The sequence below is a fragment of the Vanessa cardui genome, chromosome 20 (assembly GCF_905220365.1).
Source record: "Vanessa cardui chromosome 20, ilVanCard2.1, whole genome shotgun sequence".
NCBI classification, from domain to species: domain Eukaryota; kingdom Metazoa; phylum Arthropoda; class Insecta; order Lepidoptera; family Nymphalidae; genus Vanessa; species Vanessa cardui.
In genome coordinates, this window is record NC_061142.1 from 7,435,648 (window position 1) to 7,453,633 (window position 17,986).

At 32.7% G+C, this 17,986-nt stretch overlaps 1 protein-coding gene across 4 annotated transcripts; it reads left to right on the top strand.

Annotated features, from left to right (window-relative positions):
- The first annotated feature begins 1,794 nt into the window (after positions 1 to 1,794).
- On the top strand, positions 1,795 to 17,772 carry LOC124538263 (putative helicase mov-10-B.1). Of its 4 annotated transcripts, none has more exons than XM_047115254.1 (20): positions 1,795 to 1,955; positions 2,119 to 2,248; positions 2,612 to 2,729; positions 3,289 to 3,451; positions 4,567 to 4,694; positions 5,549 to 5,655; positions 5,856 to 5,993; positions 6,122 to 6,218; positions 7,578 to 7,674; positions 8,259 to 8,364; positions 8,926 to 9,138; positions 10,017 to 10,164; positions 10,502 to 10,650; positions 12,388 to 12,522; positions 13,457 to 13,650; positions 13,892 to 14,037; positions 14,492 to 14,610; positions 15,075 to 15,186; positions 15,657 to 15,833; positions 15,915 to 17,772. In XM_047115254.1, exons 2-20 carry the CDS (start codon positions 2,130 to 2,132, stop codon positions 16,173 to 16,175), a joined length of 2,727 nt encoding a protein of 908 aa, XP_046971210.1. In that variant the 5' UTR covers positions 1,795 to 1,955; positions 2,119 to 2,129; the 3' UTR covers positions 16,176 to 17,772. The 4 variants fall into 4 exon arrangements, with proteins under 4 accessions (XP_046971210.1, XP_046971211.1, XP_046971212.1 ...); XM_047115255.1 differs by having other exon boundaries at positions 8,926 to 9,096; XM_047115256.1 differs by lacking the exon at positions 8,926 to 9,138.
- Positions 17,773 to 17,986: the final 214 nt, after the last annotated feature.

Below are 17,986 nucleotides of genomic sequence, written 5' to 3' on the forward strand. Positions count from 1 at the left end.
GCATCTATAGTCTATCATTGGTCTATTAGGATTTAAGCATTAAATAGTGTTATTATAAATAAAGATGCATTACATAAAAAGCTGGGCTATTATCAAATCGCGTGGCATATGTAAGTCAAGGGTTTGTTTATCTTTATTCCTACATCGATTGTAAGTATAGTCTACAGTTAAGAATAACCGAAGTAGAAATTAAAGAAATGTAACAGATGGTTAGTTGATTGATATTTTAAACTTATTTTTTGTTATTTAAACAGGTATTCCTTGATAAAAGCGCTTTTCGGTACCTTCTCAGTTATAATAGCAACTTGCCACTAATATGGTTTATTTTTATTTTTAACATATTAACTGTGCTTTACACATGTTTTTCCATTAGATATTACCACCAAATGTTAAAAGTACTTCAATTAGTCGGTTGCGTTCACTGTAAATATAGTAAAAGTTTACCAAAAACTACTTCGAAAAAATACGGGTCGAATCGAGAACACTCCTTTTATTGAAGTCGCTTAAAACGGGAATCAAATTATAAATTATAATTAATTTTGATCACTTTCTTGTTTAGTTTGTAACCTATATAAAACTTATAATTATAAACATATGTGAGAACATAGTCTCAACTCAGAAATAAGTTAATAATTAATATTTATTAGGTTTTTATTTAAAACAGAATCAATTTTCCCGCCATTTCGAGTATCTGTCAATGTTTAATGTAAATGTTATCAAATTAAAAATATAATGTTTATGTAATAGACAAAGTGACAGATACTCGTCTATGTTACAGACAATAATAATTTATATAATATTTAATATAAAGTATTTCATTCTAATTGAGCCTTACATAAATTCCTTTAGTGCTATAATCCTAACAAATTTTATAGTTCGATTATCGATTTCATTCGATTGTATCGCTATCGACATTGATCGTCAATTTTCGATTAACAGTCTAAAACTATTAGTTACTTCTTACAGATTGCAATAATTTATAACTGTACGTAGTAATATTATTAAATAATTTTGATCGACTATCATCTCCAAAATGATTAAAACGAATGCATAATATTAAATTAATTATTAGCTAAATGTTTTATACACGTATAGTCTTAAAAAGTTTTACTTTTAGGTTCGTGAATAAATTAAAAAAAAATAATCAACATCTTGTGAGAATCGCCTGCAAACCATTAGAAAGTAATATTAATGATTACCTACCATTATTGATAGGTAAAATTAAAAGATTTTGCTTTTTAGTCTGTGTGCAACTAAAGGAAATAGCAGGGCTGCCAATGTGTGGGGAATTCCCCAAATTGCGGGGAATCGTAAGTCGATCGGGGATTAGTGTGGGGATTGTCACATGTGGGGAAAATGAGGGGAATTTACACTTATGTTTTATACCAAAACGATCAGTAATTGATGGTCTATCCGTCTTTTAGTTAGTTCGATTATTAGTTAGCATAGTAACAAAAAAACACGCAATATACAGACATGATATTAACCACGACTAGTCTGATTCAACGAAAAAAAAAAGAAAAAGATCGTCAGTAACGATGACCAGTCTGAGGCAACGAAAAAAAAAATGGTCGTTAGTAACCATGGACTAGTCTAATTTAACGAATTTACCTCGAAAATTGGATTTTATTGTTAGGAAATGAAAAACAAACATACAAAAACATGTTTTTTTTTCCTTTATTTTTGTGTGGGGAATTTGTGGGGATTTGGGACATTTCTTTCCCCCAAATTGGGGAATTGAGCTAAGATTTTTGGGGAATTAGGTGAATAGGCATCGGCAACCCTGGGAAATAGGAATAAAATAGTTTGTGGTAGGGGAATTCCAAGTTTATAAATTCATGTTACTTAATTTCAACTGGCTTGGTGGTGTGGCACAGGGGGTTTATAAGAAATTATATCAGTGTCCATTGTCCAACTTAAAACAAATAGATTCAAACGCGGCAGTCCAACTGAAGGTATAGGGTATTATTTGTTGAATCTTTAGTAATACTGTTCTTTGTGTTTCAAAATTTAAAAACTGATAAGTCAAAATGACATGTACTCCTAACGTAACCACTATTTTTCAATTTTTAATATAATTTTACAGTAAATATTTCTGAAATGAATTTTAATTTACAGTGATTAACAAAATGATTTGTAAAGTGTGTGGCATAGTTGACGAACATTATGATGAAAATGCGCTTGTTGATCATGAGGATACGCCTAAGCATTTATGCAACTTAATTTTACTAAACTACAAACACAAAAAGTAAGTTGTACAGTTTTACCTACAAAAAAGAACAAAAAAAAAAAATTCTAAGAAGCAAAAGTTAAACAAAATTTGTTTGAAAATTGTTTTGATTGTATCGTTTTTAGTTATTCACAAACATAGAGTACTTGAATTTTAATTAGATCTCGAATTAATTTATTTAATACATATATTTTTCCTTCTTATCGTTAAAAGATCAGTATTGAAAATATAAACAGTTTTAACTTAAATTTTGTTGGTATATGAAGTATTTAATGAATTTTCATTTCAATAATAACAAATATTCATTTCTATGAAGAAAGGAATAGCTGTTATTAGATGTCTACACTACAATAAATTTTGAATGTATTATTTTTTTCTTAGAAAGTTGTACAGCAAGAACCGAGATGGGGTGATAATTTTGTGTAGTGCTGAATGTATCACAGAAAACACTACTACTGTAACTGTAGAAAACAGTGATCACCACAAAATCATAGTTTATGTAAGTATTATTTTTATTAGTTGTGTTGTTTTATTGTATTTTAATAAAAAGTATGTTCATTAAAATACATGTTATAATGTCTAAGATAGGAGAGTAGACAAGATAAGTAGTGATTCAATTTCTTATCTATAAATTGCAGAGTTGCAATAATATTACTCATAATCTTATAATATAATATAATGATGAAAAATAAAATAATATAACGTAATCTAAGTTACATTTAGTTAGTCAGTAATTATATTAAAATGTTACAGTTTCAAACAAACTATTTGCAATCAAGAACACTTTAGTACTTATTATTCTGAAGTTATTTCTATGAAATATGCTCCCAAAGAAAAAAACACTTATGCAGTCAGTCTAATCCCACACAGATTGGAACTTCATTGCTCAATTTTTTTTTTTAATTTAGTCTAATTACTTAATCCTCACACTTCAACTGATGAGATATGAGATTTTTTTTATGACATACCTGTGTGGTATGGACTTCTTATTCTAATTATGGTTCTGTTAATTTAGGGGCATGCTAACTGTTTAATGAATTATGATTTTCTTTTTACAGGTAAAACCCAATGAAAAAGTAAATTTTTCATTCAGCATTCAAAATGATATGAGGAATGAGGATTTACTGGTCATAGGTGTACAACTAGCTCATCCGCAGCCACAATTTAAAATGTCCAATCATCCCTTCATTTTTGGAAAAGATCCCCACATTTTGGAGAAAAGTAATTATATTTATATACAACAACAACAACAACAACAACAACAACAACAACAGCAGCCTGTAAATTCCCACTGCTGGGCTAAAGGCTTTGAGGCCCCTTTGAGGAGAAGGTTTGGAACATATTCCACCACGCTGTTCCAATGCGGGTTGGTGGAATACACATGTGGCAGAATTTCTATGAAATTTGTCACATGCAGGTTTCCTCACAATGTTTTCCTTCACCGCTGAGCACGAGATGAATTATAAAGACAAATTAAGTACATGAAACAGCGGTGCTTGCCTGGGTTTGAACCCGCAATCATCGGTTAAGATGCACGCGTTCTAACCACTGGGCCATCTCGACTATATTTATATATTTCCCTTTTATTTGTAGAGTAATCTTGAGAACTCTATTCTGTAATGGGTCTATCACATCATTTCGTAGTTGATACTTGCTTTGCTTTAATATCTTGTAAGTCTCACATTAAAGTTGGTATTTCTAGAAATCATTTTGACATATCTTTTAAATATAACATGGTAGAAAATATCAATACTTTATAAATTATGGGGGAAAAATAAAGCTATGATCTGGTTTCTTGCCTTATGATAAAAGTAAGATATGTTTGAAGTACATTGTTCAATGCTATCAAAGCAAAATATGTAATTCAAAAGGTTTAGATAAGTCAACTCTATACGTAATAACTATATATAACTCTTATCTATATATATAATTTTATTTGAAATATATAATAGATTAAATTTCACTCTATATTACTGTGATCTGATGTTGCCTTTCTTTGCATGATATTAATTTGAGGTATAAGTTACTTTTCTTGTTGTATCTTATAAATACTACTTTACGTTTTATATCATCATATAGAATAATATGATCATGAAACAGTTCTTTATTATTGCAATTATAGTATAATAATAACAATAGAAAGCAATAATATTATAGTAATTACCAAAGGAAATTTGGTTGTTAGTGTATATATAAGTCCTTAGTAGTTGCTTTTCTTTTATATAATTATATCTTGTGTTTGTAGATGTATGGTTATTGACTATATTACTTATTATCACCATGCTCACAATATGTCTTGCTATTGATATAATGTATTGTATATATTATTCTCACAGAATCATCTATAAAAGAAGATGTTAGTGTCAATTTTAAAGCAGTGGATATTGGGCAGTATGAGATGCCTATTGTGTTTACATTTCATAGAAGAAGTGATGAGAAAAACTTAATATTCATACGTGAAATGGTGGGTACATATTTATTTATTTATTTATTTTTTTTGGAAACATACAGTAACTATTGAATACATAAAAATTTTAACACAAAAACTATTACTTAAACCTAAATTGTTTCCTATGTTAAATAATTCATACAATTTTTACAGTTACAGTATAGATGCAAATAATTATTATTAAAATTTAATTAAAATTTTAAATTTAATAATCTTCAAAGCTAATTTAAATTAAATCGAACTTTAAAAATAGATAGACATATTATAATGACATTAACTAATTAAAAATTAAGTAAGGCAGTAAATAATATAGTAAATTAAAAATAATAAATTCTCACAATAATTCACATTAATAGATAATATTTAAAACAATACACTAAGAGATATAAGATTACACAATGTTATCGCTTAATACAGCCTCAATCGACTTTCTATATTTGGGGAGAGAAAGATAAAATATGTCAAATTCATTGAACAAATTTTTGAATTGCTTACATCTTCTTCACATTTAAGAATGGAAAGTATATAAATTATTTATAATTTTTATTAATTATTTATAAAGCCACTGTTATCAAAAAAACTTAGTAGATGAATGAAGATTTTTATTCACAAATAATTATTTAATTGTAATTAAATTAATAAATAAGGTTTGTTTAAACAAGACTAAAGCAAGACTTTAAATTAGTTTTACAGTTTTTAACTTTAATTACAAATGTTTGAGTTGTTTTTCAAATAGCACAAAAAATTTAAGTAGAAAAATCTCATTGCATGTTTTAGCAACTTATACCAAAGGTATTTTAACTTAGTCAAAGTTACATAGGAATGGAATCAATAATGTAATAATTATTTATAAAATATTATATTTACAGGTAATCCTGGTACAAGAAGAGTTTTTATTACCATGGAGTAACAAAAGTCCTTACACTTCTTCAAATTGGGAGAAAGCTGAGCATTTTTTCGAGTCAACTATGCATGTGTATGTATATATTTTTTTTGAGTGCCTCAAATGGCCGGTGATCAATATAAATATTTTTTTACATTAATTACTATTTGCTATTTAAGGTAATTTGTAGTTTTGGCTCTTATAAATGTCACTAACATGTCAGATTAGAGCAAAATTTTACTATTTCATTATTTCAATATAAATATTGATCTCACATAATTCTTCATTAATAGGCCTTATCAAGTCAATTACAAAATTCCTAAGTTATTGAAAATTTTACTGCCACGCGGTCTTGACGAGAGGGCTTTAGAGGGCTTGAAAGAGACTCCTGAAAATATAATGAAATTGAAGAAACTATTAATATCTACCAGGTAAGTTTATAGTTCAAAGTACATCATTACTGAAGACTACAAACCTGACTTTATTGATCAATCTAAGTTAAGTCTCTGTCAATCTAAATTAATAATAATATATAGTACAATACAGCTTATCTTTTTAGAGCAATATTTGATGAAGGACCAACAAAAAACAACTACATGTTATACTTTCACCATCTGCTCTGGTGGGAGGAAATAATTTGCAGAATTAATTTAAGGGTGAGTTAAACGTCTTTCTATTAAAACCATTGGTTTAAAAAGTTCGTCATACATATTCAAATCGTTTACCCCGTTGGTCTATGGCCAGTTGATTTGGCTGCATCTGATCCTAATGTCCTGAGTTCAAATTCAGTCAAAAGGACATCAATATAATCGAAAAACTAGTAATTATAGTAAACTAGTTTTCGCGCGCGGCTACGCTCGCGTTTTAGGGTTCGGTTGTTATGTGTTAAGCAATAAAAGTAGTCTATATCCTTTCTTCGTGTTCAAGTTTGCTTTAAACCAAATTTCATCAAATTCGGCTCAGGGGTTTGATAGTGAAAGAGTAGCAGACATATAGAAAGACAGAGTCACTTTCACATTTACAATATTAATATATGTAGATTTTAATAGGAGAAGTAAAGACTTTGATCTTGATTTAATGTAAAAAATTTTGGTCAATGTCTAAATTTTTTAAGTGTGTGTTGTGTTAATTATGATTTATTAGTTATTGGAACTGGAGTGAAAACAGTTATTAGTATGTTATTTATTTGTTTAAAGAAAAGGGAAGGACATATGGAAAACGGATCTAGCAGTGCAATAAAAACAATAAATGGTTTGACTGTGTACTATGGATTCTAGTAAAGTAAAGTAACAGCCTGTAAATTTCCCACTGCTGAGATAAGGCCTCCTCTTCCATGAAGGAGAGGGCTTGGAACATATTCCACCACGCTGTTCCAATGCGGGTTAGTGGGATGCACATGTGGCAGAATTTCGATGAAATTAGACACATGCAGGTTTCCTCACGATGTTTTCCTTCACCGCCGAGCACGAGATGAATTATAACACAAATTAAGCATATATATATAAAGTGATGCTTGCCTGGGTTTGAACCAGCAATCATCGGTTAAGAAGCACGCGTTCTAACCACTGGGCCATCTCAGCTCTTGGATGGATTCTAGAACAGGGGCAAAATAAATATGAAAAGATTAGTTATAATTATAATCTATAAGATCTTTACATTATAAATTATGTATTGAATGTGGCCATTCTGTTTACAATATTGTTTGATAAAGAAAGTTTTCTTTTTAAGTATGCATTTGTAAATAGTAAAGTAGAATACTTTGCTACGATTAATAATAATAAGCATTTTTAAAAAAAATATTAAACAGAAATTTTATAACAAAGATCCAGTAGAGGATAATTTAGTGTTTTATAAATGAGCAAAAAAAAAGTTCTATGATAGATGTAGATTTTTTAAATTATATAAATTTTATTGCATATTTGAATTGAGTTTACTTTTATTATACCTGCATTACATATATTTTTGGTGATTTATCTTATGAATTATAGCTTATTATTGATATTTTCTTTTTTCAGAAATATAATATGGCAGGCGTTGAAATTGAACAGAGAGGAGATGTTTTTGTGCTGGAAGTGCCCGGTTTGGCTGAGAAACGGCCATCGCTATTAAGAGGTAACTAATATGTGTATGTCTCGTTTAACGATTAATATTGTATTTTGTCAGTATACTATGCATTTAAATGCTGTATTAATAAGATAATTAGTATGTTTATCACAATTTGATTTTTTTTTATTGTTGCACGTCTGATGGTTTCTGTCATAGTACCTTTATTATTGTACAGATAGCGCGACAGACATAACGTAATAAAACATATCTCGTGTGTAATGCAGGGGAAAATTTTAAGTTTTCGGCTTTACATTCTTGTTCATTCACTCTTCAGACCGAAACGCAACAATACTTGGTACTGATGTTCGGCGTTAAGTTATATTCTTATAGATTCTTAACTGCTGGGATTTCAACTCAAATAAATTTACAGTAGTTTGAAAGTTGATAGTTTTTTAATTCTCAAGTGGCGAAGTAGGTGTTTCGATCTTTTTCCGGCGAAGTCGAATTAAAGTCTAATCGAATCATAAAACCGTGTCTGCGAACACACTCGTCGAGAATGCCGCCGTGACCTAAATCGCGATCGTATCGTCACAACAACAAAGTATTAAATTAATGCCCAAAGTGATATTCATATATGTTTTATTTTCCAGGCGATCGGGTTTTCATCCGTCCGGTATCATCTCCGAATGTGATATTCGAGAGCGTCATCAAGGATATCGACGATTGCCACATTCACTTGTCTGATATTGATCCATCGTGAGTACTCAGATTATAAGTACGGTCAGGGTAAGAAAAGGTTCATCACCTTAAGATCTATTATTGTGTGCTCAGTATGAGTGATAACCTGTTTTACCGATTTAGAATGACATATTGCGTCGAAAAGATTTGATGTTTAGATTCAAAAGGTACTAAGTGCTTAAGACTCGATATGGGAATGAATTCGAAAACTGACGAAGGTTTTTATATTTTTTTTTTTTATGGTATAGGTTGGCGGACGAGCATATGGGCCACCTGATGGTAAGTGGTCACCATCGCCCATAGACATTAACGCTGTAAGAATTATTAACTATTCCTTACATCGTCAATGTGCCACCAACCTTGGGAACTAAGATGTTATGTCCCTTGTGCCTGTAGTTACACTGGCTCACTCACCCTTCAGACCGGAACTCAACAGTACTGAATACTGTTATTTGGCGGTAGAATAACTGATGAGTGGGTGGTACCTACCCAGACGGGCTTGCACAAAGCTCTACCACCAAGTAAATATCCTGACAGTACATTAAAACCGTCGAACGTGACAATAGGATCGTTTTGCAGGTTCGCGTCGTGCGCGGGCGCGGGCGCGGCGTTCGACGTGCGCTTCCTGATGTCGCGCGTGCCGGCCGAGCGCGCGCACGCGGCCGTGTCGGCGCTGTTCGCCAGCCGGCAGGCCGGCCGCGCGTTCCCCGCCCCCGCGCCGCGCACCCCGCCCTGCCGCGCGCTCGCCAGGTCGCTGACCCCGCCCACGCCCTTTGCTCTGCACTCGCTAATGTATTCAATAGAGGTGTAAAAGTAACGGAAAAAAACATACCCGCATGTATTCGTTACTATAGCGGCCGCGCGTTCCCCGCCGCCGCGCCGCGCGCTCGCCAGGTCGCTGACCCCGCCCGCGCCCTTAGCTCTACACTCGCTAATGTATTCAATAGAGGTGTAAAAGTAACGGAAAAAAACATACCCGCATGTATTCGTTACTATAGCGGCCGCGCGTTCCCCGCCGCCGCGCCGCGCGCTCGCCAGGTCGCTGACCCCGCCCGCGCCCTTAGCTCTACACTCGCTAATGTATTCAATAGAGGTGTAAAAGTAACGGAAAAAAACATACCCGCATGTATTCGTTACTATAGCAATCAGTACTCGTTACTTTCGTATCGTTACTAGTTACTAGTTACTTCTGATGTCTCATATCATGCTGTTATGTTAGAGCAACGAATCGATTCGTATTGCGTATGCAATTCGTATACTGTATATGATGTTTATTGTTTACATTACGTACATTTGAGTTAATCTAAATTTAGTTTGATTTAATAGGTAAAGGGTAGAACTACAAGTGAACTGTTGATGGAATCTAGTTGAATCTATCAAATTTGCAATGGATACTCGGTTTACTATTTTGATTTTTTTCACCGTGAACTTATGTTATATTTGAAAAACGGCACAATCGATTATTTATAATGAAAATGCAAAAAATAGGTATTGAAAATTATTAATTGACAATAAAATTTAAATAATAAGCTAATAATAAATTAACCATATTCACCGAAAACTGGCATGTTTCGTATCATACGAAACATACGAGTAACGAAATGTATTTCTGAGCTGTTTGCTACAGCTTTAGTATTCAATCTACTAACGATGGCCACGTCTCCTATTAGGTTCTATAACCCACTAATAGCTGGCAATACGGAACAAAAGTCGGCTGTGGAGCACATCGTGTCCGGCACGTCGGGCCTGGCGCCGTACATCGTCTTCGGGCCGCCGGGAACTGGAAAAACGATGACTATTGTCGAGGCTATCATCCAGGTATAGTGAATTATATTGAGTTTTGTTAATATAAAACAATAAATATTAGTCGATACAGTACTCTGATTTAAATGTTGAGTCAACGTAGTTAAAGGTGCAAATAATATGACATCCCATGATTGGCGGTATGTTGACGGTGTAAGAAGTGGTTTATATTTCTGATAAGTACTCAAACTTTTAAGTTTTTACGACTTTAAAGTGTGGTAAAAAACACACTATGATTATGTACCAACGACCTTTTATATTTTCATAATCCATTGAATAGTCTAAAGAATATTATTTACACAATTTGAACATTCACATTCTCGCATACATTGACGATTCTTATTATTGACAGCTGGTAGTGCAAAGTACGAAAAATCGCATTATGGTGTGCACTGACTCCAACATGGCGGCGGACCACATCGCTCTTATGTTAATGCAGTACAACAAAAAGCTAAACATAGGCAACTTCCTCCTCAGAGCCAGCTCGCAATCTAGAGAATGGTATGCACTTGACTTCTTGCCGATATCACTCCGTAGAGTAAAAACAGCTTATAGAGACTTTAATGAGAAATTCTCGGCCATACCTTTATAGTCCATTCCAATGACAAAAGGAGACATTCAAAACATACCGTATTTTTCAATATCACAAGTGTTTTGTTGATAATTCCACTATAAGATTAACTACAAACAGTTCTTGATTAATATATCTTCATTTGTAATACAACAATATTTCACTAAACTACATAGATCCACTTTAATTTCACTTCCAAAGTAACGAAAACAGTTTTGTCGACATTCAAGACGCCATTTCTCGATGACGAACATTAAAAATAGAGGCCTCAACTAGGCATGTTCGCTAAACTAATGTAGACGAATGAATTTATACAGATAAAAAATATATTATTTTGGTTTTAAAATTCATTATAGATATTTTTTTTTAAATATATTTATTTAATTGGTTGTAATATATAATATGAATTATATATTAGAAACGTAAAAAGTTACCTAACGATAGATAAAAAAGTTATTTTTATACAGTAAGGTTTTTACATAAAAATAATATTTTTGCCAAAAATGTTAAAAGAATTATTTTACTTAAAAATAATCTCTTATCTCGAAATGTAGATTAGTTTTGTGCATAGCAATTTTATAGTTTTGAAAATAATACAATGTTAAGAAAGACATTCGTCTCTCATCTTTCGTATCATGTGCACGGATGCATATTCGGAATTCTCTGAAGTTTTTTATTACGACCTGACTTTGTTTAAACGGAAAATTACTTTTAAAATCAAAAAATATATATCGTTCTTTAGCATTAATTACCCATTCATTCAATTATTTTGACCTCACTAGTCGAAAGCAAATGACATATCAATTCAAGGTCAAAGTTGTTTATTTACCTTTTCTCCTCTTCCCATTGGAATAGACTATAGTCATTTGAATTCTATGGCATAAATGGCCGAGAGTCGAGATGGCCCAGTGGGTTGAACGCGTGCATCTTAACTGATGATTGCGAGTTCAAACCCAGACAAGCAACAACAACCACTGAATATTCATGTGCTTGATTCGTGTTTATAATTCAACTCGTGCTCGGCGGTGAAGGCAAACATTGTGAGGAAACCAGCATGTGTCTAATTTCACAGAAATTCTGCCACATTTGTATTCCACCAACCCACATTGGAAAAGTGTGGTGGAAACACTTTTCCAATGTGGATCTATTTCTCAAAACTTACCTCAAAGGAAGAAGAGGCCTTAGCTTAGGAAATTTACAGGCTGTTGTTGTTGTTGTTGTTGTTATGGCATAAACAAATTCGGTCCTTACAACACCTACCGATTTAGATGTGTGTGTTTGTGTGGTATAGCGCCCACACGGTATAGTACGACACAACTTAGATGTTGCATCGGCAAAATTCGTAAAACCGATCACATCCGAATTAAGTACGCTATCCCAAATTATCAATATTTATTTCTCACGCGAATATGATCTTTGCACAAACGTAATAACTTGTAATATCATATGACCTAATATATTCGTCAATTTGACGCGTCGTTTTACATGCACTTGCTTTCTATGACGCGTGAATCTATAGCGACGAATAGCGTCGAATGGCGCGATAGGGAGCTATTTCTATTGGTTGTGTAAATCGGCAGTAATCGGTTTTATTTTCATTCCATTGCATTTTCCGATGCTACATCTAATTTGTGTCTTACTATACTCATATATTGTCCGCGCGTCAGGAGCGTGATGCCGCCGGGGCTGGCGCCCGTGTCCAACGGCACGAGCTATGAGAGCTTCTATTCCGTCAGCAACGTGCACGTGTCCAGTTACAGGATCTTCGTCACCACGTTGCTGCACGCTGCCAAATACGGATCGTGAGTTTTCTCTGACATACGTTAGCCAGCTTACATGAAATGATGGTAGTAAATGATGGTTATAACACATGAAATACAATTTCATCTGACGTCCACACTTATATAAATATATAAATATGAGACAACATCACATGCATTACTCTGATCCCAATGTAAGTAGCTGAAGCACTTGTGTTATGGAAATCAGAAGTAACGACAGTACCACAGACACCCAGACCCAAGACAACATAGAAAACTAATGATAATCTACATCGACTCGGCCGGGAATCGAACCCGGGACCTCAGAGTGGCGTACCCATGAAAACCGGTATACACACCACTCGACCATGGAGGTCGTCATATCGATTTTAAACAAAACATTATATATTACATACATATTTTAATGTACGTCTGTAATTGGTACGTACATCAGATAAGTGTCAGTTTTATATGTTTAATTTTAAGTGTTCAATGTATGTACTGTTGATGTGCCATTCAAATAAATAAATAAATACTCGTACATTGTGTAATAAGGAAAAATCCTTACATTATTTTTGTTATTTTTTGGTGCCTTATTTTTACCATTACAAGCATTTTATTTATATTACTTTCCGTCAGTCTTGTCTCGTCTACCCTTGCTATCAGGTCTTTGGTAATGCATGTATGATACCGCAACTGAGGAATATTGTCGACTACCTGACGTACATCCCTGGTCGAGTGGTGTATACACCGGTTTTCATGGGTACGCCACTCCGAGGTTCCGGGTTCGATTCCCGGCCGAGTCGATGTAGAATACCATAAGTTTTCTATGTTGTCTTGGGTCTGGGTGTTTGTGGTACCTTCGTTACTTCTGATTTTCCATAACACAAGTGCTTTAGCTACTTACATTGGGATCAAAGTAATGTATGTGATGTTGTCTCATAATTCATAATAATTCAAATTCAATCTGACACAGGGTGAGGAGCCAAACAGCGTACAAATTGCAAATGACGCATATGTTCATCGACGAGGCCGCGCAAGCGTCGGAGCCGGCGACGCTGGTGCCGGTGACGGGGCTGCTGGCGCCCAGCGGCCAACTGGTGCTGGCCGGCGACCCGCAGCAGCTCGGCCCCGTCTGCATCTCCAAGGAGGCGGCCGCACGGGGGCTAGGTGAGTACACGTCATTTATCCATATACCATAGACAATTTTAGATCTCTACCAGTGTTGCCATGTCTATTCTAAGACTAAGTAGTTTTTCGGCTTTTGTATCCAAAGGGTAACGGTTTATTGCTAAGAATCTGTTGTCCGTTCATGTTGTATTTTTATGGCTGCTATAACAACTAATAAAAAACGGAATATACCTAGTATGTGGTTTATTGTTATTCACACTTATACTACGATTGTTACCAGGTCAGTCGCTACTAGCACGGTTGAAGCAAACATACGAAAATCTTTACACGGATCCAAACTATATAACGATGCTTGTCAAAAACTTCCGATCGCATCCGGACATTTTGCGAATACCAAATGAATTGTTTTACGATAATTGTTTAGAAGTAAGTATGTTGAGTATTCTTTTTCTTAATATCAGTACACTAAAATATTTATTTTTTGTCTTCTCTATATATATATCGGATTTTCATTGACCATTGCTTGTCATTATTCAACCATTTTTTGATAAATATATATACAGATAATAAAACAATACTTAAAAGATATTATATTTTTTAATATTTTTCCTTATTTATTATGTTCTGGTTTGAAGAGTGAATGGGCCAGTGTAACTGCAGCTACAGGGGTTAAAATCTTAGTAAAAATGTCTATAATTTTCAGTTACAATATATGTAGGAAGTGATGACCATTAACCAACAGATGGCGCTTCCTACCTATATAATATCAGGAATTAATATTAATAATTGCAATGAAAATGAATCTAGGTCTTAACCTAGAGTGTAACCCCTGACTCATAAGTCAATAGTAATCTTAAAACATTTTTATCAAACTTTACAGCCCTTAGCAGCCTTAGATCCGCTCAGCAATAAGAACATCCTGGGCTCGGAGGGCGGAGAGAGCGCAGTTGTGTTCCACGCCGTGCACTCGCGCGAGCAACGCATGGGTAAAGCGCCCAGGTACGGCAACGTATATTGTATACATATGTCCATAATTTGACATTCACTCTTTTTGGAGGGGGCCATAATATATCTTAAAACTAATAATCTAAAATATCTTATATTTCTAGACAGGCGAAAGCGTCACATTATCACGTGTGTCTCGAAATTCTGAAAATTATAACGTATTAAATATTTATAGCAAAATTTTAAATCTATATACGTTTATATATAGTTTTCTCCCATTTAAATTTTGTATGCAATTGTCTAACCGAAAGTATATTTTAATAAACGTAAAATGATATTATACCTTGTTTGTTAGTTACCCACTGCTGCAAAAGGCCTTTACTCCCTTTTTGAAGAGAATTACTTACTCTGATAAATTCATTGTAGTCTAATTGTTTTATTTACATATATGAAAATTAATATTTATGTTAGTGTTTTGTACGTTAATTTGTGTTAACCAACACCCATTTGTCCAACAGTTACTTCAACGAAAAAGAACTTGAAATGCTGAAGAGATATATAAAGGCTTTAATTGAAAAGCACCAAGTGTCACCCAAAGATATCGGCGTCATCGCTCCATATATTAGACAAGTATTAAAAAAAATACTATTATTGGTTTTCGTTTAGGTTTATACTTGGTCGAGCTAAAGTTGGTGATAATCATCATCATCAACAGCCTGTAAATTTCCCACTGCTGAACTAAAGCTTCCTCTCCCTTTGAGAAGGGTATGATAACGCATCCTACGTATTTTCAATACGTAATAAAGCGATCGATCGAAATTGCTTATATTCAACTAGGTTCAATTACGAATAGTCATTTTAAAATTAACCCTAGTACGATAACTTTATATTTCAATGCTTCTATAAAAAGTCATGGGCGCTGGAATAGCACTCACAGCTCCCTCCTGTAAAAACTACTTTTATAGTTTAGTGTTTCAAGGTTAAGTAACCACTTATTCGCAATGTTCATGCTGCCGAAAATAACTGTTAATTTTCTTTGAAAATATGTTAAGCTGTATGTACTACGTAATATTACTTTTAATTACATGTTAATATTAAAGGTGTACAAGATGAAAGGTTGGTTGACAAGTGAGAACTATAAAGATATTGAAGTTGGAACGGTGGAGTCGTTTCAAGGGAAGGAGAAAAGAGTTATCCTCGTGTCTACAGTGAGGGCTAACTGCAGACTTTTGGACTACGACGCCAAATATGGCCTCGGTTTCTTAGTTGACGATAAGGTTAGTATATCAATGTTTTAAAAAGATAGAGGTTTTTTAAACAGTTCAATTTAAAAAAGAATGTTTTTGTTACATTTGTAGCGCTACAACGTAACATTGACGCGAGCTAAAGCCAAGCTGATCATAATTGGAAACCCCACGTGCCTGACACGCGACATAAAATGGCGCAAATATATGGACTTCTGTCGACAGAAAAACTGTTATTACGGACAAGAAACACAGCAGATAGAAAGAAGCTCCGCTCTACTCACAGAAATAGCTAGGTCGCGATTCGATAAATGCCGACTCTCTGACTTTTTAGTGCCGAAAACTGAAAAGGTTACAAAGAAAAATAAAAAATAGCCATTCTTTGATTTTAACTTTAAAAACATACAGACAGAAGGAATTTTTAACAAGCATTTAATCTATATTTTTATTTCTATGATTGTTCAATCAATATTTTTATAAGAAATTATGTTTGATATAATTATTATTTTATATTTAGTTTTTAATCTTTTCCGCATGAAAATAATTAGATATTATGTTATAATTGCTTGTTAAATATGTGTAGAGTAATATTAGCTTAAACTTCTTTGTGTGTGTAAATTTTCTATTTTCTTTTGTATGTTCTTTATGATGTTTACAATTGTTTCACTCTTTTTCCTTTTTTAATTATTATCTTCTCCTTTCTTGTCTGATAACAATAAATATATCTTATATTTATTTACATTATCACATATTTAAGCTAATATTAAAAATATATATATCTTCATTAAAAAAAAACTATTCCAAATTTTAGGCTAGTAGACAAAAGTACATTGATATAATAATTATACAATTAATATTGAATGTACTGCTAAAGTATATATGTTCCTGTGATATTAAAATATTTTTAATACTTAGAAAGATATTTTAGGCTGAGCAACTATTTTGACAAATATTGAACATCGATTTTTTATTCAAACATAATTTAGAATGTTTGTTTTGTTTCTATTAAGTACAATATAAATAAAATCAATACTTATTATAAATAAGTGAAGGGGAAATTTAAAAAAAAGTTTTATTTAATTTTAGAAATAATCTTTGGAAATATTTATTAAAAATATTTTCCTCTTTTTTTAGGAGATGACAAAAGATGTTGTAAAACTTAAGCCTTTTGATTAAAATTTAATGTTAGTAACTTGCATAGTTAAGGTGCTACATTTTGACATTTGAAATGCTACAGACCATTGTAAATTTATTTTTATATTTGTTTAAATATTAAGGAGATTAATTAAGCAATCTGTATAATTTTTTTTTAAGCTATAATTTTCACACATTGATTAATAGATTTCAGGATTAAATTGGACATTTAAGGAGAAAAGACAATACAAGATATTCTTTAGTTTTAAGATTATATTGTTATGTTAAGAAGAAAAGATACAGTAGGACCCCGATTATTCGGATAACCGATTTAGAAGCGAATCAAACAATATTTTAAATGTAATAATTTATTAGTATGTATTTTGTTTTACTTTGATAATATGATATTTAAAAAACGAGCTGTTACGATGGATAAAGAATTACATACTATAACTTTATTAACTTATATTTAAAATTTTGGTTGGAAATAATTTGTCTCTCTGACTATCCGTCAAATCATATTTAACAGTCGAGACGAATTAGTCCGGATATTCGGGGTTCTACTGTGTTTTAAATATTATATCTAAATAACCATATGATTTGTGATAGCACATAGGATCGTCTGTGAAACGACAGTCGAAACATAACAAAAAAACTTTATTTTCTTAAATTCAAAAAAACATTAATGGGATGACATGACAGTCGATACTATATGACTATTTTTTATAATTTTAGTAACATAATTTTAGGATTACCAAATGTTTAATTTGTTAAATCGGTATTTTACTCTGCAACATGATTAAAAAGTTTTTATTGAAATAAAATATATTTTTATAGACAACTGTCTTTTATTTTCAAATCGGTTGGTATTGCCTCAATGGGGGCCTATTGAGGCACGCGAAGATTCTCGGAAGATCAATCGCAATCATGGCGGTCTACACTCAACCAGATATTAATAGAAAAGTCCCACTCTTTAAAGCTACCGAAGTAAACGTACATGTAGGTAAAAGAGGGATCATTTGGAGAGGATATCTATCTTTGTACGACAGGGC